Source organism: Bombyx mandarina, chromosome 09 (genome assembly GCF_030267445.1).
Source record: "Bombyx mandarina strain Sakado chromosome 09, ASM3026744v2".
In the NCBI taxonomy this organism is placed as follows: domain Eukaryota; kingdom Metazoa; phylum Arthropoda; class Insecta; order Lepidoptera; family Bombycidae; genus Bombyx; species Bombyx mandarina.
The window spans coordinates 11,434,169-11,459,217 of NC_143216.1; the positions used below are offsets into that span (position 1 = coordinate 11,434,169).

General features: G+C 37.4%; 1 protein-coding gene across 1 annotated transcript in view; it reads right to left on the reverse strand.

Annotated features, from left to right (window-relative positions):
• The window catches only part of LOC114245256 (alkylglycerol monooxygenase), a 38,886-nt gene extending 19,614 nt beyond the window's left edge, over positions 1 to 19,272 (reverse strand). The window contains exons 1-3 of the mRNA XM_028177359.2: positions 19,073 to 19,272; positions 6,686 to 6,856; positions 405 to 532 (exon numbers count right to left, since the gene is read on the reverse strand). Coding sequence (XP_028033160.2) covers positions 405 to 532; positions 6,686 to 6,841 — 284 coding nt within the window. The 5' untranslated portion in view covers positions 6,842 to 6,856; positions 19,073 to 19,272. The remainder of the gene's footprint in view (positions 1 to 404; positions 533 to 6,685; positions 6,857 to 19,072) is intronic.
• Positions 19,273 to 25,049: the final 5,777 nt, after the last annotated feature.

Here is a 25,049-nt window from a genome sequence, read left to right on the forward strand (position 1 = left end):
GCCCCGTCCGCTCACCTACTAGCTAAGGTTATGCTGAAATAGCCTCTCAAGGCTATCAGCTTAGGTAGGAAAAAAAAAGAAAAAAGAAATACACATATAATTTATCGAAGAATCTTTATTGGTTTATCTTCATGTTCCAAAGCCTACTAGTTTTGCATTTTTTATTTATAGTACGGTCTTTGGGTCAATATTTTTTTGTTGCTTTTTTTATTCGAAAGTAGCAAGCAAACGGCTTCGTCATTTTTTCATCATAGTGTTGTGAAAATGAATAGCGTTGTTCTACTTTAGTAGCATATTTTGCGGATACGTAGTTGGGATAAAATAGCAAAACGTAAGTAGGTCAGTAATTTTAGAATTACAAATAATAGTACTGTTTTTAAATGGGTTCACGGAATGAGACTAACCTTCCGCATTCTTGGAAGATTCCGTGCGATATACTTGTGATTCCGTCGTTAAGTCTGACGCCTGGCTTCCCTTCCAGCCTCAGGACGATGTGCTCCAGGATCATGAAGATGAAGAAATACGGCCATGACTGTAATAAAAGAAAGGTGTTTAGTTTTGTGGAGTAGATCTTGTGGCCTGTCTGATGTGAATTCGTTGTAAGGTGGGTGGGGCATTTACGTTGTAAGGTGGGTGGCGCATTTACGTTGTAAGATGGGTGGCGCATTTACGTTGTAAGGTGGGAGGCGCATTTACATTGTAAGGTGGATGGCGCATTTACGTTGTAGATGTTCATGGGCTCCAGTAACCACTTAACATCAGGTGGACTGTGAACTCGTCCACTCAGCTAGGCAATAAAAAAAAAAAGAATTACTTATTTTATGGAGTGAGGACTAATGGCCTGGGCTTTTAGGACTGAGGTTGTTTTTTTTATTGCCCTTGTAGGCAGACGAGCATACGGCCCACCTGATGGTGAGTGATTACCGTCGCCCAGGGACTTCAGCAATGCTAGGGGCAGAGCCAAGCCGCTGCCTACCAAGGTTGAGGTTGAAGTATCGGTTACATTACGCGGCTATCACACTTCAAACAAGTGACAGGGGATGTTACATATCACAAGATATGACGAGAATATTTTATTTGTTTTTGCCGCTAATGATATGTACTGTTCTGGCTTCAACAATTATCTTCAGACGGTTTGTGTTCTCTGATGTTGTCCAAATATGTACAGAAAATAAATTTGATAATCAATACCACAGATACATTCATTTATTTCTTGTTAAATTCGTAAAGCTTGTACTGTTTTGATTGAAATCGGGTTAAGAAATATACACCCCAATATTGTAGGTGTCGATAAACTTCACCGCGCTAATGTGGTTAAATTGCGAAATGTAATGTAATTAGAATCCAAATTTGATTTCGTAACATTGGTTTGTTTATTGGTAATATAATTATATTTATTTCAATTTTGTTTGATTAGAACATTGACAGGTACTTTAGAATGCTTTCGATAAATATACTCGTAATTATGACATTTTGCTCGGCAGACTATTTACCAAATAAAATTTTATTACGTACAAGGTACAATTTCAAAATAGCAATTATCTATTTTTGAATCTAGAAAACGTTGGACTTCAAGAGCGTCGTCCATTTTTTAGACTGTTTATGAAATTAAAATTGGAACAATGGCTGGACGATGGACATTAAAAATTTACGACCCTTTGCCGATTAGTCAAGTTAGAATATCATAGAATATCATAGCCTAGATATTAGAATTCCACAGCCCACTGAGTTTCTCGCCGGATCTTCTCAGTGGGTCGCGTTTCCGATCCGGTGGTACATCTTGCGAAGCACTGCTCTTGCTAGGGTCAGTGTTAGCCGCAGTCCGGTTTGAGCCCCGTGAGCTCACCTACACACGTTAGGGCGAAGCTGAAATAGCCTCTCAAGGCTATCAGCACAGGTAGGAAAAAAAATTTGAATTGACAGTATTTGTGTCGTTGATTTGGCGTCGTTGTAACGTTCGCACTATCTATTTGGATACCTGAACCACTCAAGCGTTCTCTGATTTAAATTTTGTATTCGTAGACTTTGTTGAATTCATTAATTATTTCCCTGCCTTCGAAAGTGGGAGGGCGAAGAATTCGCAAATGAAAGTTTTCCGTGGATAAATTTGACTATTCCATTAATTAAATTTCGCTCAATGAGGGCTTTTAACCTGAATTAACACAGGACACTTTTATCAAGGCAAGTGATGTGAAAAGGAAAACGCTGGGTACATCTGGTATTAAAAATACCAGTTATTGGTTGGTTAGGATATAACACGTACAAACTGTATTATGCGCATACAAATCTCCTACTACACTTACACTACTATACATTTCCTTACTTCCTCACTTACACTTCCGGTTATACTTTGCAGTAGTTAATGAAGAACTAGTCTTATAATTGAGTCGACTATTATCAAAGCCGGCAATGTGACTTTTCGACAATTATTGGTAAATCATAAAAACGAATTATTGACTTTGTATTCTATTGGCAGTCACAAAACTCCTCTGAACGACATCTTAGATAAATAACAGGTTAAGTTGATACTTTATTTAATGCAGGTTTTGAACCGTATTCTTTGAAGGAGACGATTATATTCAAATCAATCTGTATGGCCATATCAATAACATTTGTTTGTCCAAATGCACAGATTGCCACCTTTGATAATAGACGACTCAATATAAAATACCGTGCGACTATTTAGCTATCTTTAACCGATACTGATCTCTCAATACAAAAGTAAAACATCCTATTATATTTTAGTACTAGTATTTTTAATACGTATGTAACCTGTTACCGTATCAGATCTTGGATCACTGGTTCGTCACTTCTCTAATGTGTTCGGTTTTATGTTTCGTGTCTCAATTGGTGAGTATCTGATTACGTATTCAGAACGTTGACCGATTAATAATGCTAGTCGATCTAAAATCAACCGTATTAAAGAGTGACAGAATTGTATTCAAATAATAAGAAGAGCTGTTTGCGTAAGTTTGTGTTTTTAAAATATTAATTGGTGTACTGTTTTAGGATTAATTATTATCAAACGATCACCACAGTCAATAATTTAAGTTATTAATTTTTTTTTTTCATTTAACCTTATATAATCATGCTATTGCTTGATTTAAATTTCGTAAAATAATTAATGATTCTAAAGTTAATTAAAATATACAATTATTGTAGTACCTATTTTATATATAAATATATATAGATTAACTGAACTGATCTGAGATATCTGAATTTGAATTGTTGGTTTGGTTATATAGAATTTTGTTTTAATTTGGAATCGTATGAAATAAACCCTGCATCGGCAATCGATTTAATATTTCACATGAAATGTTTTTTATCAGATTCAATTATTGTTCTATTCTTAAACAATAAGGTTAAATACATTGTTTTCATACGGTTTAATATGACGTGAGATATTGTTCTTAAATCAAATGTGTCATTCTAAATTAACCGGCAGGGAGGAGGCAAGGATTCTTATCATTTTTGATTCATTAATTTCGGTTCAATGAACACTTCATTAATTCACGCAGGGTAGCCACGAAGTTAGCTTAGAGGGTCTATGAATGATCACAGTGTAATATAGGATCAGTTGTATAGGACGCGATAATATACTATAGATATAAAATACGTGTATTTGACCTTGGATTTTTTGAACATTTTTTTTCCTACCTATGCTGATAGCCTTGAGAGGCTATTTCAGCTTCGCCCTAACGTGTAGGTGAGCTCTCGGGGCTCAATCCGGAGTGTTGCTAACGCTGGCGCTAGCAAGAGCAGTGCTTCGCAGAATCTACCACCGGATCGGAAACGCGACCCACTGAGAAGATACGGCAAGAAACTGAGTAGGCTTTTATTTGAACTATATGTATGTTCATGACATCTCTATCATTGTATTTTAGCTTTTTTATGGCCTAAGTGAGTGAACGAGCTCACTGTCTACCTGGTGTTAATCGTTACTAGGGGCCATGAACATCACATTAGGAATGCCAATTTAAAAATTATTTTTACTTCTCCGTGAATTTTACTGTCAACATCATTATCTATTTATCAAAGTTCAAGCAAACTTTTGATTAGAAAAAAAAACTATATGGCAACAATTACAATTGTTCAGTAATAATATAATACAGTAAAAAAAGCTTTATATAATCATGATAAAATTAAAAAATACAATCTCAAAGGTCAACCTGTAATCGCAACTTGGTGAAACATTAAAAAAATTCGATCTAATATGCGGGTTTTTCACGCATTTTTAGGTTGAATAAAAATGGTGAGTTTACATTTTTCATGTAATCGATTACAAAATAAAGTAGCGTTTTGATTATTTTAATATTTTAGTTCTAGTTACTATAAATTCTTTTTAATATGTAAATATTTTAGCAATTACATATATATATTATTATTATGTTCCTGCCCTTTATTTATTCTTTATTGCTTACGTGGGTGGACGAGCTCACAGCCTACCTGGTGTTAAGTGGTTACGGGAGCCCATAGACATCTACGTCATCACGACGTTAATGCGCCACCCACCTTGAGATATAAGTTCTAAGGTCTCAAGTCTGGTTACAACGGCTGCCCCACCCTTCAAACCGAAAGGCATTACTGCTTCACGGCAGAAATAGGCGGGGTGGTGGTACCTACCCGTGCAGACTCACAAGAAGTCCTACCACCAGTAGTTATGCAAATTATAATTTTGCGGGTTTGATTTTTATTACACGATGTTATTCCTTACCAATTATTACTTTTTCTATTCTAATAAATAAAATTATGAAAAACATATGTGAATAATCATGGCAACCAGTAGATATTTTGAGCAGTTTCTGAAGAATCCTATACGAAAACAATACGATTCTGCTGTCATCTAGATACAAAAATGTTGGGTAAAAATTTATTTTAGCATAAAAGTTATTATTTTTAATTATTGTAATTTTATTTTGTGTTGCAAATAAAAGAATTCCGTAATGTCTTGGCAAACAGTTCGTAGGAATTTCACACGTGTACAAACAAAACCAACTTTATTGACTCCGAATGTTCGGTTTAGATCTTGATTCATTTATTTATTTTATTGTATTGCTTAGACTGGTGAAAGAGCTCATGGCTCACTGGTTGTCAAGTGGTTACCGGAGCCCATAGACGTCAACAGCTTAAATGCCGCCACCCACTTTGAGACATAAGTTCTAAGTCTCAATTCTATAGTACAAAGGCTACACCACCCTTCAAACCGAAACGCATTACTGCTTCACGGCAGAAATAGGCAGGGTAGTGACACCGACCGGTGCGGCCTCACAAGACGTCCTACCACCAGATGCAATTGCTTCTTCAGTTCTAAGCAGCCTGCTTATATCTTGTAAGAAAGATAGTAGTAGATTTTTAGACATTAGCAGGTTCAGATATAGCATAGGTACTTGATTATATTAGTCTACAAAAGAATACAAAAAAAAAACATGTGATCCCAGTTTGTTGCAGACTAAGTCCTAAGTGTCTATATGTTTATTTCTCTTTAGTATCGTTTTAGTGTCTTCTTCGATTCATCGATTTTGAAATTACAACAGTGCTAAATAAGTCTTCACTTAAAAAAAAAGGCTTAATCTTTTGTTTCTTTTTGACTTTACTCCGCATAAACCTTGAATACCATTTTATTTCTAATTAATGACATTGCGACAATGAAATGTGTTGTAACCCCAATATATGCGATTGCATATAAATAGATACGGCTATTTACATATTAGAATGCCAAGGCTAATACTTTAGGTTCTTATTTCGAAACGTTTTTTACAAGTTTGATATTATTTTTAGCTTTAATTGCATGAGATTGTATTTTACGGTTTATTATCGGAATCTTTGTTATGGACATGTGATGAGACGAAATGACAATGAGGTTGGTAAGAGAGTTTTAAAAATGAATATGGAAGGCTTTAGAGGAAGAGGTTAAGAAAAAATGGTTGGATTGTGTGGAAGATGATATGTCTAAGGCACTCCCCGTGAGCGAAGAAATGGTATATGATAGAGGAGTATGGAAGGAGAAAACATGTTGCGCCGACCCCAGGTGACTGGGAGAGGCCAGAAGAATGATGATTATCGGTATCTTTGAAGTTCGAATCTTCAATTGTTTAATGCTTTAGATGGTAATGTCAACGTCATTATGCATAGGGGGTACAAATTGATGCTGCCATGAGGATTCTTTTCTAATCCCGTATAAATTTAAAATTCAATACATATTATACGCGAGATTATGTACGCGATTTACTATCCTTGCTTAATCAAAAAATTATTTAAAATGCCAGATCGGATGGAATTGCACAAATACCAATTCAGTTACAAATTAATTAGAATACCAACACAAATAAAATATAATTTTATAAAGTTTCATGTTCTTAATTTTAAAATACAACGTGCATTAAGCTTTCACGTCATTTAAAATTTCTGGTCATAACAATATTCCAAGCAAAAATTAAAATCATCAAATCAAATTAGTATATCAAATTAGTATTAGTTATGTTAGAAACTTTTAAGCCGTTTCATTAGTAAAAAACATTTAACATCACAAAACACAAAATGAGAACACAAAAAATTATGCGATTTTTAACTTTAAATCAAGGCTAGTGAGCGAGTATGAATCTAATTTCGAATCACAATAATCCGCGCGTTTTTTATCTTTCAAATTAAAAAAAAAAAAACATTACATATTATTACTATTATTTACCTGCTTGAAAAAGTTCGGCACATCATCTTTCTTCTCAAACATAGAGTCTTGAGGGGAATTTATGTAGAAAAGTCTTCCGACTCCCTTCAGATGATCCGTAACGAAATCCGAGAAACCGTTCTCGACACTCGCATTGGCGAACGAGAATTCCGCCATTTTGTTCTAAGTTATCTGCAAACAAAATGGACGCCGTTATTTAAAAAAAGAAAATAGATACATATAATCGGAGGCAATTTTTTTTTAAACGTGAAAATGGACGCACGATCACGCTATTCACCTTTTCTTGAGTGGTTATCGGAGACCATAGACATCAACAACAGGTAGTGAGCTGCCCTGTCTACACTAAAACAATAGGCCACTGAACCCTAAAACTCGGTGTTTAATCAAAGCTTTAAAAAAATCTGTGTTTTGTTGATAATCTTTTTCGTCATGCGAGATTACAAAAAATTAAAATAAGTTCGAATAAACAATGAGATAAAAAAAAAACTGAATAGTCATCGTGACTGGGAGGTATTTTCATTGAATAGGCAGAGCTTTATAGGTTATGTGGTAAAATGCAACTACTAAAGCCCAAGAATATCGCAATCTGAATACCACTGCTCACCTCGAGACGTAACACTGGAATATTTGCATTTGTTTAATCCTGCGGGCAAGGAAAAGTCGAGGGCAAAAGATCTCGCGGACGATCTCCAGCACGATGGACCGACCTCATAAAATCTGTGACTCGCTCCAACATAAATGATTGCTCTCACTCTGCGAAATACCATGCCACATGGCGTCGCATCGCGAGAGCATCGGTATCGCAGAATCCGACTGATGCATGACCACGACTACTCTGTCAAGAGTGTACGAATAGGAAGAGAATCCTACGGGCTCAAAAATGGAAAAGTTAATATCAGCAGGCACTCCATTGGAAAGGAATTTAACCTAACAGCATTACCAACGTATGATTGAGAGTATTAAGCGGTAGGCAGCGGCTTGGCTCTGCCCCTGGCATTGCTGAAGTCCATGGGCGACGGTAACCACTCACCATCAGGTGGGCCGTATGCCCGTCTGCCTACAAAGGCAATAAAAAAAAAAAAAAAAAAAAATGATACCAACGCAACATGACCTAACAAAACATGTATCGTATAAAACAAAAGATTCTGTCACTAAACAAATTTTTATCGCAGAAAGCGAGTTCATCTATGCCGACAGAGGTCACTTATCGCATCCTGTGTTTCTAATTTTTAACTAATTAAATGAATATATATTTTTTTGTTTCTGTAATAAATGATATGGAAGAGTTCGATCGGTTACATGATTGGAAAAATATATATCATTTTAATTAAAAGTTATTTATAAAGCATATAAAATTTATTGACACGCCTAAATCGGTTTGATTGTGGAAAATTGTGATTTTAACATGATCAATGCAGGGTACGCACGGCTCGTCTTGTGTTAAGCGGTTACCAGAGTCCATAGACATGAGATGTTAATGTGCGATGCTGAATGACTTTCCTACCCCCTTAAAACTGGAATTCACTGTCTTGCAGCATTAAAACGTAACACGCAGCGTATCTGTACATACAGCTCACTGACTTTCTCGCCGGGTCTTCTCAATGGGTCGCGTTTTCGATCCGGTGGTAGAGTTTGTAAAGCCGGTAGTAGCCAGTGGTAGAGTTTGCACGGACTGCTCTTGCAAGTCCTAGCAGCTCGTCAGATCAGAGCCCTGTAAGCTCACCTACTCGCTCGCAGAAGCTGACATAGCCCCTCGAAGCTACCAACATAGGTAGGAAAAAATAAAAAAGGGTGGCCCATAAGTCCTTTGAAAAGTAAAATTTGAATAAAACGAACAGGGCGCGCGTGAGCGGTGCAGGGGAAACGGGGGGAGTAACTTCGGTTTCTGGGAATTTAGTCGCGATGGAGCGTTTTACCGGAGCGGACCGTGCGTTTTGTGTGCGCGAGTTTTATAAAAACGACAATTCGGCAACCGTTGCGCATCGTAAATTTCGAGAACACAAAGGTTTACACAACTTTGACGACACTCCAACTCTTCAAACGATTAAGAACTGGGTTGCTAAGTTCGAGGAGACCGGTTCGACGTTAGATAAACCGCGGTTGGGTCGCCCAAGGACGTCACGTACGGAACAAAACATAGACACAGTGACACAGTCTATTCGCGAAAATCCGACACAGTCAACTCGTAAGCGATATGTGGCTATGATCGAAGAGTTTTTCATACCAGAATTGCAAAACTTTTCAGGCTTTAATGCCAGGACGTGGTTTCAACAGGATGGGGCCACTTCTCACACCTCTAACACTGCTATGCCCGTTATCCGTCAACTTTTTCCTGGCAAAGTTATCTCTAAGAGAGGAGACATTTCCTGGCCTCCACGTAGTCCAGATCTGACCCCGATGGATTTTTTTTTGTGGGGCTACCTTAAGGCTAAAGTATACGACACAAACCCGCGGTCAATTAAGGCCCTAAAAGAAAACATCCGCAGAGAAATGACAAGCATTTCAGCAGTGACGTGCCGCGCAGTCATCGACAATTTTAGACGTCGTTTGCAAGAGTGCCGTGATCGCAACGGATTACATTTAGGAGATGTTATTTTCAAAAAATAATTCCCGTTTTTTAAGCTTTTTATGTAAATAAAAATTTAATTCATAATGTAATTAGTTTTATTTTAATAATTTTTTTTCATATCAAAGGACTTATGGGCCACCCTGTATATCTATAAGGCGTTCATTCTATAAGGTTCATTTGAAAGCTGGTATTTCTTAAGTGGTCAAGTTTTATCAAGATATCTAGAGATAGCAAGAGTTTTGGGTTATCCTTAATAACCTATATGTAACTGACTTACTACATTAAAGATGTTCTAATTTTATTTTATTGAAGTCTGTTTTGGTTTTCGCTTAAAGATACACCTACATATTGTTATTATATTATAATAACGTATAACTTATCGTAATAATTACGGAGCATGCAAATCTTGTGTAACATTACGATGATAAGATTGCACTTGACCCAATAATCGAATCCAACACATTGGCTTTAAATTTGTACGCGTGCATTCAGTGAGATAAACGACTCATAGATGTAATCACTCTAATATTAATTTTAGAGTAAAATAATAGAGACTTTCTTGTGTTAGATAATATTTGACCGGAAGAAACGCACGTATGGCAGCCCTAGTAAATAATAATAATAAATAAATAATAAATAATAATAAATAAATAAATATTTATTAACAATCACGCCACGTTAACTGGTCCCGTGCTAAGTTCGTAAAGAACTTGTGTTACAGGTACCAGATAACGGAAATAAATGTAAGATTTTTATTATACACATACATATATTTAATATACATCCATAACCCTGGAAAACACATTTATATTTATCATACAAATATCTTTCCTTGGCGGGATTCGAACCCGCGACCCCCTTGTGTAGTGACCATGTCACTTACCACTACACCAGACGGTCGTTTATATATAATTATAATATTTATGATTTAAGCTAGGATATCGTATACCGAAGTCGTCGTGGCCTAAAGGATAAGACGCCCGCCCGCTGCATTCATACGTAGCGATGTAACAGTGTTCGAATCTTGCAGGCAGGTAACAATTTTTCTTCACGGTACAATTGAGTTCAACGTGGAAGTCAATCGTGAACAATTATTAAGTACGTATTTCATTAGGGATATTAGTACCCGCCTGCGGGATTCTGATACCAGTGCATTGTTTGACACGAATGCATCAGGCGTCTTATCTTTTAGGCCATGACGACTCTCAAGGTGGGTGACGGCATTCACGTTGTAGATGTCTATGGGCGCAAATTGCCAATTGCAACCACTTAATATAGGGTGGGCCGTGAACTTGTCCACCCAATTAAGTAAAAAAAAATGTGTTTGATTATATTAAAGATATGCTGCCCATCTTAGCCTATTTATTCCATTTATTTATACGCTCCAAAGAACAAATATCGTATTGTGAGCTTGTTAAGCCAATGATTAAGCCAGCTGTTATCATGAGCGTCAGATTGCAACACGTGTTTCAGTTCCCGCCACAAATTAACTACAGAATGCTGATTAAAGAGATATATATATATTAAAGGAAGGATCACTGGTGGCCCTGAGGCCTTTCCAGTGTCACCAGGACTGGTGGACGAGCACGGGCTCAGTCAAGGAGGGATGGGACTTGTTAACAGCTGCCCGAGGGCCTCCGGAGGTGACCTAACAACTTAAGGGCAGCTGCTTCGCGAATGCATCTACTACCGGATCGGAATCGCAACTCGCCGAAAAGATCCGGCGAGAAACTCAGCGGTCTGATGTATGAGTTAAGTTTCACGTCGAACTCTGATATTTCATTATAATAATTAGGGATATATATTATTATAATAGTGTATGTAATAAGAAGATAATATACTGCTGCTTTTAGATTATCAATTTTCGTGCCGTTTCTTCTGAATATTAATCCAATAAACTATCGAAAATAAAATAAAAAAGAGCCTGTTATTTTTGGAAGCATGAAGTCACCGGCTATAAATACAACCGTTGTATTCGATTTAGTACTTCAAAGTATCAATTTATATTATTCGAAATGTTATTTTTTATTTGACATTTTAATAAACAAAAACCAGTCAATAAACTATTCCGTTTTCGAAATGTTGCTTGTTTTCTAAATTTAAATTTTATTATTCGACGTTTTTTTTCTTAAGGTCGTTTGTCAAACCAGTTTCATAAATTTCATCAGTGCTTTTTTTTAATTTTTAATATGCAAAAATAGGTATGACTTAATAATACCCAGACGATCGACGTTCCAAAGCCTTTTTTTCGCTATAAAGGTTATGTTGGCCGGGCGTCCTTGAGGAGAGCCATGCGTCTGACCGCCCGTCTGACCCCGGAGGGTCGGACGCTTGGGCGAGAGTGTAGGGGGGTCGTTTAGAGGTTATGGCCCTAAATACTCCCGACATCTGCGGACCATCCGCTCCCATATACCCCGTGCGCCCCCTAGGCGAGGGCACGTCGTGGGACCTTCGACCTCTGACCTCAAAATAAAAGGCATGACCTCATAAACCACTAAACTTCAATAAGCTCATAATGTGAGTCGCCGTGTCCGCGATATGAGGTACTTGAATTAGGATGCATCAAACACACCTTCGAAGCGTATATCATCAATATGTTCGCTGTCAGCATATTTGATCAAGGTTTTTTATTCAATTTTTTTTCTTGTAATTACTTATTGATTGAGATTGAAGATTGGACTCAATAAATCGCTAGCGTTCCGCAATCCTCAACTGAGTTTTACTGGGTAGGTAAGATATTTTGTGATTCCGCACATATAAGTTTTTTTCTTCTTTAACTTTTTTTTATTGCTTAGGTGTATGGACGAGCTCACGGCCCATCTGGTGTTAAGTGGTTACCGGAGCCCATACACATCTACAACATAAATGCCGCCACCCACCTTGAGATATGAGTTCTAAGGTCTCAGTATAGTTACAACGGCTGCTCCACTTTTCAAACCGGAACGCATTACTGCTTCACGGCAGAAACGGGCAGGGTGGTGGTACCAATCCATGCGGACTTACAAAAGGTAGTTAAAAGAGAGGAAGTTAACACAAGAAGTGTGTTAACTTCTGCTCTACATCTGCCACAGGGCAAAGAAACTCGTGTGTTTTTCGTGTTTAAAAATGAATTTAGATACAAAATAGTACGTGGTACGAATGATACTCATGCTATTCAAAATTTTGTCACGACTCCAATAAATATTACGTAAGTTGCACGTGCAATTAATATTTTATTGTATATAGTGAATGTGCATTACGTTAATAAGTTAATGTATGCTTAATTGTTATCTATAAGCGAGCTGACCTCAGTTTTACAGGGGTACGATCTGTTAATTTACGTATGTTGTAGGAAGTAAATAAAACGAATCTGTGCCTTGGCTAGTGTCTGCTTTTCTTATGTAGGTAGCATAAAGGATGCTATAAAAAGTAAAAACATATTGAAAAAGCATAACCCACAGACACAGCCCACTGAGTTTCTTGCCGGATCTTCTCAGTGGGTCGCGTTTCCGATCCGGTGGTAGATTCTGCGAAGCACTGCTCTTGCTAGGGCCAGTGCTAGCAACACCTCCGGTTTAAGCGCCGAGAGCTCACCTACACGCTAAAGTAACGCTGATATAGCTTCTCAAGTCTATCAGCATAGGTAGGAATAAAAAAAATCGCTATTCAACTGAAGTCCGTGGACGACAGTACCAAAAAAAAATAACTGTGATATTTCCTGAACTAGTTGTGGTTATCAACTGCCCTCCTCGATAGCCCATAATTACGGCCGGTTCTCGTCTCAAACTCTTGAGACATGAGGTCAAAAACCAAGAAGCGGAACTCGTGACTGTTTCGCTATAGAAATAGTCGGGTTCGTAGTAACCACAAGTCCCGGCTTCCACTACGCACTGGCATCAGTAATTACGCAAATTTCTAAATTTCTGATGTTTCAATTGGTAATCATAGGAATTTATTCCGCTTCGAAATCCTTTGTAACGGTCTCTGTCCTTCGAAATTACGGTTAAAATACATTACCAATGTGGTGATTTTGAGAAAACAAGAAATAGATGTATTGATTATTTCTCAACTCTATATTTAACGAGAGATAAGCCGTTTGAATATTTAGATAACTTTTAATTTTATCGAATATCTTAGTAATCGGAACTGATGTACCAAAGGGGTCTTTGATTAATTTCCGATGTTTTCTATGCAAGGTTCGAGTGAAGCTTGCTGCCTATTACCTAGATTCAGGTCCTTTGATGTGCATTAGGCGGCAACGCGTGGAGCGAAACTGTGTGAATTCTTTTGTTTGTTAATTTAGTGTATCTTGAAGCTGTAATAAGTAATAAAGGTGGTTCATTAGATAACTGTTTAGAAAGTGCAAATGTGGGAAAATGAAACAAAGCCGCTGTCCGTAGCTTCTCGGTTTCTTCTAAAAAGTCCACTGAAAAATTCGCAATGAGTAACCATTTTACTAAGGCTTTCATCTCGTTTCATTTAACTTCATCTCGATTAAAGCCCCGAATTAAACTTGATCTTATTTAGCTTTATATAATTTTTTATATGACAGAATATGTATGTGTTTAATAATTAAAGATTTTTTTAGAAATTCGACACTGGGAATATGGACGTGCTAGAAGTAAATTGCCATACTTGAAAACAAGAAGAAAGAAGAACGTGTATTTATTTTTCTACCTTTACTCTTTCAAAGGTTTCTTCTTTTTCTCCACCTTATCCCACTAGGTGGGGTCGGCACAACTATTTTTTCTCTTCCATTCTCTTCTATCAGCCGTCATCTCAACACTCACTCCTCTCTCTCTCATATCGTCATTCACACACTCTATCCATGTCTTCTTCGGTCAACCTCTTCCCCCTCTACCTCTACTCTTTCAAAGGTTTGTTCAAAATAAATCTATAATTTGGACGGTCTCGTAGAAACTTCTTCTAGAAATTTTATTATACCACCTGTCTTTAAAGGAATTCGAATTTCGAAAATCGTCGAAAATGAAGTCGTCGTGGCCTAAAGGACAATACGTCCGGTGCAATCGTATGTAGTAATACACCGGTGTTCGAATCCCGCAGGCGGGTACCAATTTTTCTAATGAAATACGTACTCAACAACTGTTCACGATTGACTACCACGGTGAAGGAATAACATCGTGTAATAAAAACCAAACCCACAAAATTGTAATTTGCGTAATCACTGGTGGTAGGATTTCTTGTGAGTCCGCACGGGTAGGTACCACCACCCTGCCTATTTCTGCCGTGAAGCAGTAATGCGTTTCGGTTTGAAGGGTAAGGCAGCCGTTGTAACTATACTTGAGACCTTAGAACTTATATCTCGAGGTGGGTGGCGCATTTACGTTGTAGATGTCTATGGGCTCCAGTAACCCCTTAACACCAGGTGGGCTGTGAGCTCGTCCATCCATCTAAGCAATAAAAAAAATATATCTACAATGAAACAAATGAAAATCCCTGTTTTTTTTATAGAAGAATCGCGATTAATACCTAAAGCCTATTCACCTGGGCAGATGAGAATATATTTTTTTACCTCTACATTTTATTGCATGGAAAAAAACCGCTGTCGTGCTAGGTCGTATACGTAAGGCAATGCCTTTTGAAAATTACATTTGAAAAGTATGTTTTTTGTTACGAAACGAATCATTATGTAATATGTAAAACTAAAATCCATTTATAGAAAATATATTAATAATACAAAAAAAATTTGGTTGTCTGTAAGGTCGGTTTATGAACGATAGTTTTATATGTGATAAAGTCATAAAGAAATATTGATGAAAAATTGCATAATTTTATGAATTGAATTATTATCACTGAATCATCATTATTTCGTATAATACAAAGAAGGATTTAATTGAAAATTACAATTTCTTCGATAGATTAACGTTTGGGCCGATCGTGCCTCTCTCTCTATCGCTTGTTCCACCCTCTCACTTGCACGTTCGCGGAACGTGACACTTTTTCGTGCGTGCAGCCGGTGTTGAACGATTTATTAGACCTTATTACCTACGTCAACAAAATGCAGAATTTGAAAACCGAAAACCCACCTTGGGCCCACCACTCCAATAACCTCATCCTATTTGCTCCAGTATCGTAAAGCCAACAAGGGATTCACCGCACCACCGCACATTTGGCAGTAGCGTTCCTTCAGTATTATACCAGTCTACAGTGATCGACTATCGACAGCTGGGATCTACTGGTAGCAGAGAGTTTTTTAATTCTTAGATTCACCTGGTGCTAAGTGATATCTGGAGCCCATTCACATCTCCAACGTAAAGGCTGCCACCCACCTTGAGACATAAGTTCTAAGGTCAGTTCTAAGATATAGTTACAACGGCTGCCCCACCCTTCAAATCGAAACGCATTACTGTTTCACGGCAGAAATAGGCAGGGCGGTGGTACCTACCCGTGCGGACTCACAAGAGGTCCTACCATTAGTATACTCCCATAGTGCCCGTTTTATTTTGCGAAGTAGTAATGAGTGTCTGTTTGAAGCGTGAGTCAGTCGTTATACCATACAATCGAGATTTAGACCTCATGTGTTTAGATGGGTGACAGAATTTACATTGTGATGACTATGGGCTTCAGTAACCACTTTATACAAGGCGGGCCGTGCGTATAATAAAAAAATTAGGATACGATGATTTCCAAGTCAAATACACATATTTTATATCTACACTATATTATAGTGGACTAAACCACTGACACAATATCACACTATGATCATTCATAGACCCTCTAAGCTAACTTCGTGGCTAGCCTCCGTGAATTAATGAAATGTTCATTGAACCGAAATTAATGAATCAAAAATGATAAGAGTGCTTGCCTCCTCTCTGCCGGTTAATTTAGAATGACACATTTGATTTAAGAACAATATCACACAGTGATATTACTGTATGGAACTACCTATTTCTGCCGTGAAGCAGTAATGCGTTTCGGTTTGAAGGGCGGGGCAGCCGTTGTAACTATACTTGAGACCTTAGAACTTATATCTCAAGGTGGGTGGCGCATTTACGTCGTAAATGTCTATGGGCTCCAGTAACCACTTAACACCAGGTGGGCTGTGAGCTGGTCCACTCATCTAGCAATAAAAAAAATATGGAAACAATGTATTTAAGTTGACTGTTTAAAATGAAAATAATATTTTAAAACACGTGTAAATGAATAAACAAATAAAATAAATAAAAAAACCATTGCCTTTGACTTTGAATAAAACAAAACGTTAAGTAAGAACGCTATTGGAATTTTTAAACAACATACAATAAGGTTGTTGACATGAAAACGTTATTCCGAACCGGATACCGATGTTTTCGTACTGGTTTTAAAACCAATTAACGTAAATAACACGAGTTGATGATATAATGATTAATTTTATTTAGCTAAATTACTAAGTTAATGTCTTGATTGCGAGCAGCGAGATTAACTTTAATTTTTACTAATTATTCTAGTGACCTCGAGGGGTCATACTAGATTCACGGAATGAGTAGGTGAGCTCACGGGGCTCGAAGGCAAATTTTAGTAACACCCTAGCAAGAGTCCTTCCTAAAAGCCCCTACCAGATCGGAAACGCGACCCACTGAGAAGATTCGGCGAGAGACTCAGTGGGCAGTGTCTGAGGCTTAGTTTACTCGGCGAACCCTTCGTCGCAAGCGACGGGTTCGACGAGATTGGCAACTGGTGCTTGAGATACCTAAACGCCCTGTTAGTGGATCGAGAGGATCCGAAATGACGTGTGCGAGATTAATACTTTCAATTGTTAACAACATACGGGCAAGAAGATATCAATGACTAGTTGATCCGGCAGACTTCGTAGTGCCTCAATCGATAAATAAAAGACCTAAACTTTTGTATAAAATAAACTTAAAACAAACAAAAGGAATCCGTCCGACGGGGGACACATTAAAGGAAAAACAAAATTGTTATTTTTATTTAATTCCGAGCGTTTTCATATTTATCTACCTTTTAAGCCTTCTCTGGACTTCCACAAATAATTCAAGATCAACATTAGCCAAATCGGTCCAGCCGTTCTCGAGTTTTAGCGAGACTAACGAACTGAAATTCATTTTTATATTTATAGATTAAAAGGCATTCACATTTCGGACGGCGAACCCTAGGGTCTATGGGAAATGAACAAGGATATCACTGATATTCCTTCGTAATCGATTCATTGTACGCGATACCGTTGACACGGAAACCGTGGAATGGATGAGGTTTTACTTTAGATCATAGTGTCGCGTATTTGTTTAGCTTAGGATATTTTTATTAAGCGTCGTACGAATTCCAGAAATATTACAATATACTTTATTTTAGTTACTCTTCAAGGAGCCTCACGAGGCCGCACCTTGATGCTCCAAATACCCGTTTTTTCTGCTCTGGTTTAATTGATAAGGTTAATACAGTACTCCAAGTCAAGTGTTTTCTTTAGTCCAAAGACATTAACAACGCCATGCTCATAGAGAAGTGAAGTCGAAGTCTAAACAATATACAGTTTCGAATACTCTATAGTTTTCTTAATCGTGAGCTGTCTCTCTATATTGTAAATGTGGAAATTTGGCTCTTATATGTTTGTTACTTAATCAAGCAAAGATAGTTGTATGGGTCTCAATGAAATTACGCACGAAGATTTAAAGCTATAGGGTACTTTTTGCAATGCAAGTAGTAAGTACCCTTGTTTTGCTTATCCTTCAAACGTTTAAGTTCAAAATAGGATTATGTAGTTTTTATTAATTTGGTACACATGTTTTTGTGTGTGCTAGTTTCGTTCGCTGGTAAAATGGGGTTCTGGTTTGGAAACTGTCATGCGTGTAATTTGACAATTTAGCTCTCAGATACAAACTAAAGCTGCTTTCAGACTACGCTATACTATAGTGCCATATAGCCTGTACTTAGACAATAATATATAGAACAGTACAATGTGAACGTGCCCATAACAATGTATGGTGTGCGATATTGTTGTGCTATGAGCTATATACTATATGCTATTATATTATAGCGTAGTCTGATTTTTTTTTCCAACCAAGCTGATAGCCTTTAAAGGCTATGTCAGCGTCGCCTTAACTAGTAGGTGAGCTCACGGGGCTCAAACCTGATGACGTTGCTAACACGAACCCTAGCAAGAGCCGTGCTTCGCAGAATCTACCACCGGATCGGTAACGCGACCCACTGAGAAGATCCGGCGAGAAACTCAGTGGGCTGAACGTAGTCTGAAAGCGGCTTAATAAGCGGAATATTAAGATGTGTTTCCAACCGCCCTGATCGCTATTTGACACTTAGACGCGAATCCCTGAACAACGCAGCTAAAGATACCGTTTGACTAGCTCTCCTCGTAGTTGGTGTAATAATTTCTGGATAGTGAGTGGTGTTCTGTATGATCTCTGACACTTCATAAATTCTCGCTGCGCGAGACAGAAGCATCGACCGGTGAGTCGCCCCACAGAAAGTATTAATTTTTTTATTGTCTTTTTAGGTCGACTGATTTACGGCTCATTGATGATTAGGATTAGATTATTGGTCAACCAATTTGCTGCATATATACACAATCATTGGGTTTTGTTTACACTGGTTTTTAGTTTTTTAGTTAGACCTCTTGTGAGTCCGCACGGGTGGGTACCACCACCCTGCCTATTTTTAACGTGAAGCAGTGATGCGTTTCGGTATGAAGGGTGAGGCAGCCGTTGTAACCATACTGAGATCTAAGAACTTATATCTCAAGGTGGGTGGCGCATTTACTTTGTAGATGTCTATGTAGGGCTCCAGTAACCACTTAACACCAGGTGGGCTGTGTGCTCGTCCACCCATCTAAGCAATAAAAAAACAAAATAACAAATAAAACTACTCACCGAATTGACAGCAACAAAATAAAAACGATCTAAATACAGTCTTCACTGAAAGTTTTCATACATCGTAACTCACTGAACACTTAAAAAAAAAACTTTGCAATTATTATTTTTAATAAATTTTAAATCTTTTCCGAACGAAGCCGGACGTGTGATCGCGCGTGGAATCGAATCCGGACAGTCCGACTACGGAGGTCGCATTTGTATAAATAGCCGGGCGGCTAAGACAAGTATGGTAACACTTCGTCCGCTGTACGGTGTCTTTATGACCTATGCGATGTACTAAAATCATTTCATCGTCTGTTATTATTATTATTATTTTATTGTCCTTGTAGGCTTACGGCCCGCCCGATGGTGAGTGGTTACCGTCGCCCACGGACCTCAGCAATGCCGGGGGCAGAGCCAGGCCGCTGCCTACCGCTTAATACTCTCCACAAGCCTCTTTTAATGAAGGACATGTCATAGCGCTCGGGAAACACCGTGGAGGGGAGCTCATTCCATAGCCGGATGGTACGTGGCAAAAAAAGCAGGTCATGCGTGTATACGTAAGCTCTCCAATTACCTAAACCATCTCGTTGCAATGGTTACTGGAATAGATCACTTGATAAGTCACCCAATGTATTTCAGTTTTAAATTTATTTTTTTCACATTCTATATATCTGTTATGAATCAGTAATGCGTTTCGGTTTGAAGGGTGGGGCAGCCGTTGTAATTATACTGATTAGAACTCATATCTCAAGGTAGGTGGCGGCATTTACGTTGTAGATGTCTATGGGCTCCACTAACCACTTAACACCAGGTAGGCCGTGAGCTCGTCCGCTACCTAAGCAATAAAAAAGAAAAAAAATTGTTGTTAGTTTGGTCTGCTAAGCACGGTCAACTATTTTGTATTACATTCCATTGTATAGTATTGTGAGCTATGCATACTCGCTATGCCATAGTGCAATGGATTATTACGCGAATCAATTTTTTAAATTTTAGTATGCGATCTTACAGCCCACCGTGTATTAGTTATTAGACCCATAACCTTACAACGACAAGTTTGTGTGAATGTATGCTTATCGGAATGATAGTACTTACTGGTGGTAGGACCTTACTGGTGGTAGGACCTGTTGTGAGTCCGCACGGGTAGGTACCACCGCCCAGCCTATTTCTGCCGTGAAGCAGTGATGCGTTTCGGTTTGAAGGGTGGGGCAGCCGTTGTAACTATACTGAGACCTTAGAACTTATGTCTCATGATGGGTGGCGCATTTGCGTTGTAGATGTCTATGGGCTCCAGTAACCACTTAACACCAGGTGGGCTGTAAAAAACAAAGTACAAACGTGTATGGATGTAAAATACGGCATACCATCACTGAAATCTATTTAACAAGCTTCATCATACGACAATTACGTCCAGTATGTGTTTTTTTAACGTCAAGCATATTAAAACTAACTAACGTTAATTTTGATGCTTCAAATGGCCTTCAGCTCTAACTAGTTACAAACGGTGTCAGTCAAGATACTCTTATCAGTTGTGACTTTTATTATACTTGAAATGCTACACTGTAGATATTGATTTTTTTCCTGTTGTTTTCATATAATTTCTACGGTAATTTTAAGCTTAGATTTTAGTTAAATTTGTAAAACTATCACATTAACAATTTTTAAGCTATTGCATAGTTTTTATCGCGGGCTTTGAGCGCGGCGACCGACTCAAGAAATTCCGTAATAAAAATAAAATCTAACAGCCCCAATCCGGCTACCATGTAGCTCACGTTGAACACATTCACGCGTTGCGCTTGTGTAGTGTTTGTGAATAAGCGCGCGGCGTGACGTCGCACTGCATACGCATCATGAAAAGTCTGTCCCTCTCTCTCTCGCGCGGTTTAGCTTATGAGTGTGAAGGGGACAGTTAATGTTTTGCTTTTGTTAATGTTTATAAATACAGCGTGGTCTTATTTTTTATTGTTTTAATAATAAATTATAATTGTCTAATTTTGATATAATTGCATAAGTTGATATAAAATGCTATGCTATGCTAGCTATGCTAGCTTTACCGCGGCAGTCCCCGAGTGCCACACGTGTTTTTTTTTGGAACGAAGTTCCTTATGGGACTATGCGAAGGGGTACCCTTACAAGGAAAAAACTTCCGTAATGTAAAATTTTTATTAGTAATGCACACAGTGTACGACTTAACTTTGTAATGACGTACAAAAAATAACATAATATGTTTTTATCATTCATTGACCACGATCTCAGAGCGTTCGTTTGCGCAATACACTAACTCTTATGCAAACAACCATGAATGAAGTGTACCACAATAAGTTCGCACGTTACCGAATGACCGTGGGTTGTTGCGAAACCTTCAAACCTTTTATCTTCTTTATACCTCGAATAGAACTTAAAATTAATATTTTTATAATAAGGAGCTTCGTTCCTATCCGGTGTCCTACTACACCACGCATCTTTTTTGTCAGATCTACTATGAAATTAATTGCCGTACTAATAACTTAATAACTGAATAATTGAAAAACAATTTAATTTGCAGCGGCTGTCACTTGCGCCCAGTCATCGTTAGAGGGTTAAGATATCGTATTAATATCTCTCGAAGTCACATCACACATCGGCGAGTGTTTACGTTATGATAACACACATGCACGGCTCTTTGCCGCAAACTACATTGTGTATACATATGTATACATTTGTTGTAGACACGACCCTTTTACTTAGAAAACATTGATGTAGTCAGTTCGTAATTAAGCTTGCAGTTTTCAGCCTGTTCTCCCTGGGGAATCATAGAGTGTCCTGCTATTTTTACACGCTTTGTACTTGTATGTATGTTTGTATGTTTGTAATTGACTCCTTTAGACGCGATTTTGACCCACTTTAACCGGCCAGATTTCATTCAAACTTTGTAGATTTATCGAGGACCGATGACAATACACTAATTTGATAAGATTATTCCATTATTCAATTTGCAAAATAAGATTATTGCCAATTTATATAATTTTTATCTATAGTCGATAAGGCAGGAATTGATGTTAAAGTACTTAATAGTTTTAAAAATACGCTTTTATAGAAAATGTAACTAAAAAATGAAAAATAAATAATTCTTCTACTCATATCTGTCAGAAAAATATAACTAATAACACCATGCACCCCACGCTTTTTTTACAATAAAATATATTTTACACTATTTTCAATTTAAATTTATTAAAATTTATTTTCTATTTTTTAGTTGAATTTTATGTAAAGCGTGTTTTTTAGTTTTTTTAAACTATTTTTTTTTATTGACAATGGTTAGGCAGCACAATTTCGCCTATTTCTGCCGCGTAGTTTGTAAGGTGAAAAAGTCGTTTTTGATCTATGGACATCTCTTAAGGTAACATTTTAATATTAAGTGGGCCGTAAATACTAGCCGTATGCAGCCATAACAACATACCGCGTTGATTCATTTAATATTTATACTTTATACCGAATATCTGTACTTTGCATTGTCTATGTCACTCGGTCACGTATGGACAGTAAATATTTAAATTATAGTATTTACTTTTATCCAGAGAGTAGCAAATTCTCTGCTTCTGTTTCATTATTATTTTTTTTGTTTCAAATAGGCCTTTCCAGTTTCACCAGGTGGGCGAGCAAAGGTTGAGGGTTTATTAATACTAGTGAAACTTGGTCACACATTACTCATTTGCTGATTATGAAAATTTTCAATCCTTGAACGTAAACCTTTTTTTATTGTTAGCGTGGGTGGACAAAGCTCACAGCCCACTTGGTATTAAGTGGTTACCGGAGCTCATAAAAATCTACTAGGTTAATGCCACCATCATCTGAGAGTTGAGTTCTAAGGCTTAGTTTTTACAGTCTAACGGCTGCCCTACCCTTCAAAGCGAAACGCATTACTGCAAAGTCGCTCTCCGTTGAGTTCTAAGGCTTAGTTTTTACAGTCTAACGGCTGCCCTACCCTTCAAAGCGAAACGCATTACTGCAAAGTCGCTCTCCGTTGAGTTCTAAGGCTTAGTTTTTACAGTCTAACGGCTGCCCTACCCTTCAAAGCGAAACGCATTACTGCAAAGTCGCTCTCCGCTTATTGTAAGTAGACAGAAACCTTTTCTGGAACTTAGGAACGCATAGAGGATAAACATAACTACGTAGGATTGGTAAGAACGTAACGTATGAAAAGAGTGTGGAACGGAGTGTTAAGAAGTGAGTAAGAGAAAACGGAAAGAAAGAGAAAAGAGAATGACAGAATGACAAAGAAAAGTAAGATGGCGAGGACGGTTAAAAAATGAGCAAGGCGTAATAAAAGTGTTAATAATTTTTTAATTATTACTAGCTGACTCGGCAGACTTCGTAGTGCCTCAATCGATAAATAAAAGACCTAAACTTTTGTATAAAATAAATAAAAACAAACAAATTTGTTATTTTTATTTAATTCCGAGCATTTTATGTAACTTTCATATTTATCTACCTTTTAAACCTTCTCTGGACTTCTACAAATAATTCAAGACCAAAATTAACCAAATCGGTCCAGCCGTTCTCGAGTTTTAGCGAGACTAACGAACAGCAATTCATTTTTATATAATATATAGATTATTACAACAGAAGATTTTGGAACAGTACTTGTTTTATCCTCCTTATTCTACATACATAATATCCAAAGTTTTTTTTTTCGATACATATTATATACAAAAAAGATATCTTAAACAACGGTCAGTGCAACTTAAGTTTAATAACAATCTTGTGCTTATCGACTATCTTATCTATTATGGTTCTTTATTACGAAGCTGAATCAGATAATTTTATCTCGACTTTCTCAGAGATAAAACGTACTATCAGTTTAAATGAGTTACTGTCTATCTCTGCATATTGCGTTTCTCTCAATCGCGGTGCCATTTCGATCTTTATTTAGACAAATTTCAACTTAAAGTCTTCGTGGGCGCGTAATTATTATCAGCTGTCTTTTCGTCGATTATTTGAAAATTACTAGTTGTGCCGCAGTAGTCGAAATTAGACTATAATTAATTGAAATTATAAGCTTGAACATTATTGTCGTTCTATTGTCAAAGACTATATTATATTTCTATAATCACAGATTTCGCCAAGACTACACTATAGACAAATTATTATTTATGTTTTAAAGATAATAGATGTAGAATAACGATCTCATAAAGATAAACAATATTAACATATTCTCAATTCGACCCCAGACTTTAAGCAATAATAAAAGTTTGAAAATAAACAAAGAGTATGTAAATGAGTAAGTATGAATATGTATAAGAGTATGCACGCGAGTGTGTGTCGAATACATGGTAGTGTGTGTAATGTTTTTTTGTTGATTTAATGTATTTTAAAGCATAATTAAAAAAAAAAATAGCATTCTGCACTCCTTCTCTATAATCACTATAAGGGTGGGAAATTTCATACTCCTCCGTCCGCGCAATTTTCGTAAAAAGGGGTACAAAGTTTTTGCTTCACGTATTAATATATAGATTCCTATTTAGTCGATTTAAAATAAGACGAAGAGATATCTCAATTCGAATTCTGTGCGTCTTTTTTGTGTAAAACATGGACGGATACCGTCCCGTTTCCAAACCAAGCATTTTTTTTTATTTGCATTACTAATTTTAGTTTATATTTGAAGTTCGTTGTGGTTTTTATCGTATCAGGTTTTTAAATCATTCTAAAGTCAAAGTTAAAGCGTTTAGTAGGGCGACTTGTGAACCTGCACAGGTAGCTAAGTGCCAACAAACCAGCATCTGGCAATTTTCTCAGTATAGTTACAACGGCTGCCCCACTCTTCGAACCGAAACGCATTACTGCTTCACGGCGGAAATAGGCGGGGTGGTGGTACCTCCCCCAGGCGGACTCACAAGAGGTCCTAACATCAGTAATAGTAGGTGAAGGGTGAAGGGTGGTGCAGCCGTTGTGCTATAGAATTGAGACTTAGAACTCATGTTTCAAGGTGGGTGGCGGACTTTATGTTTTTAATGTG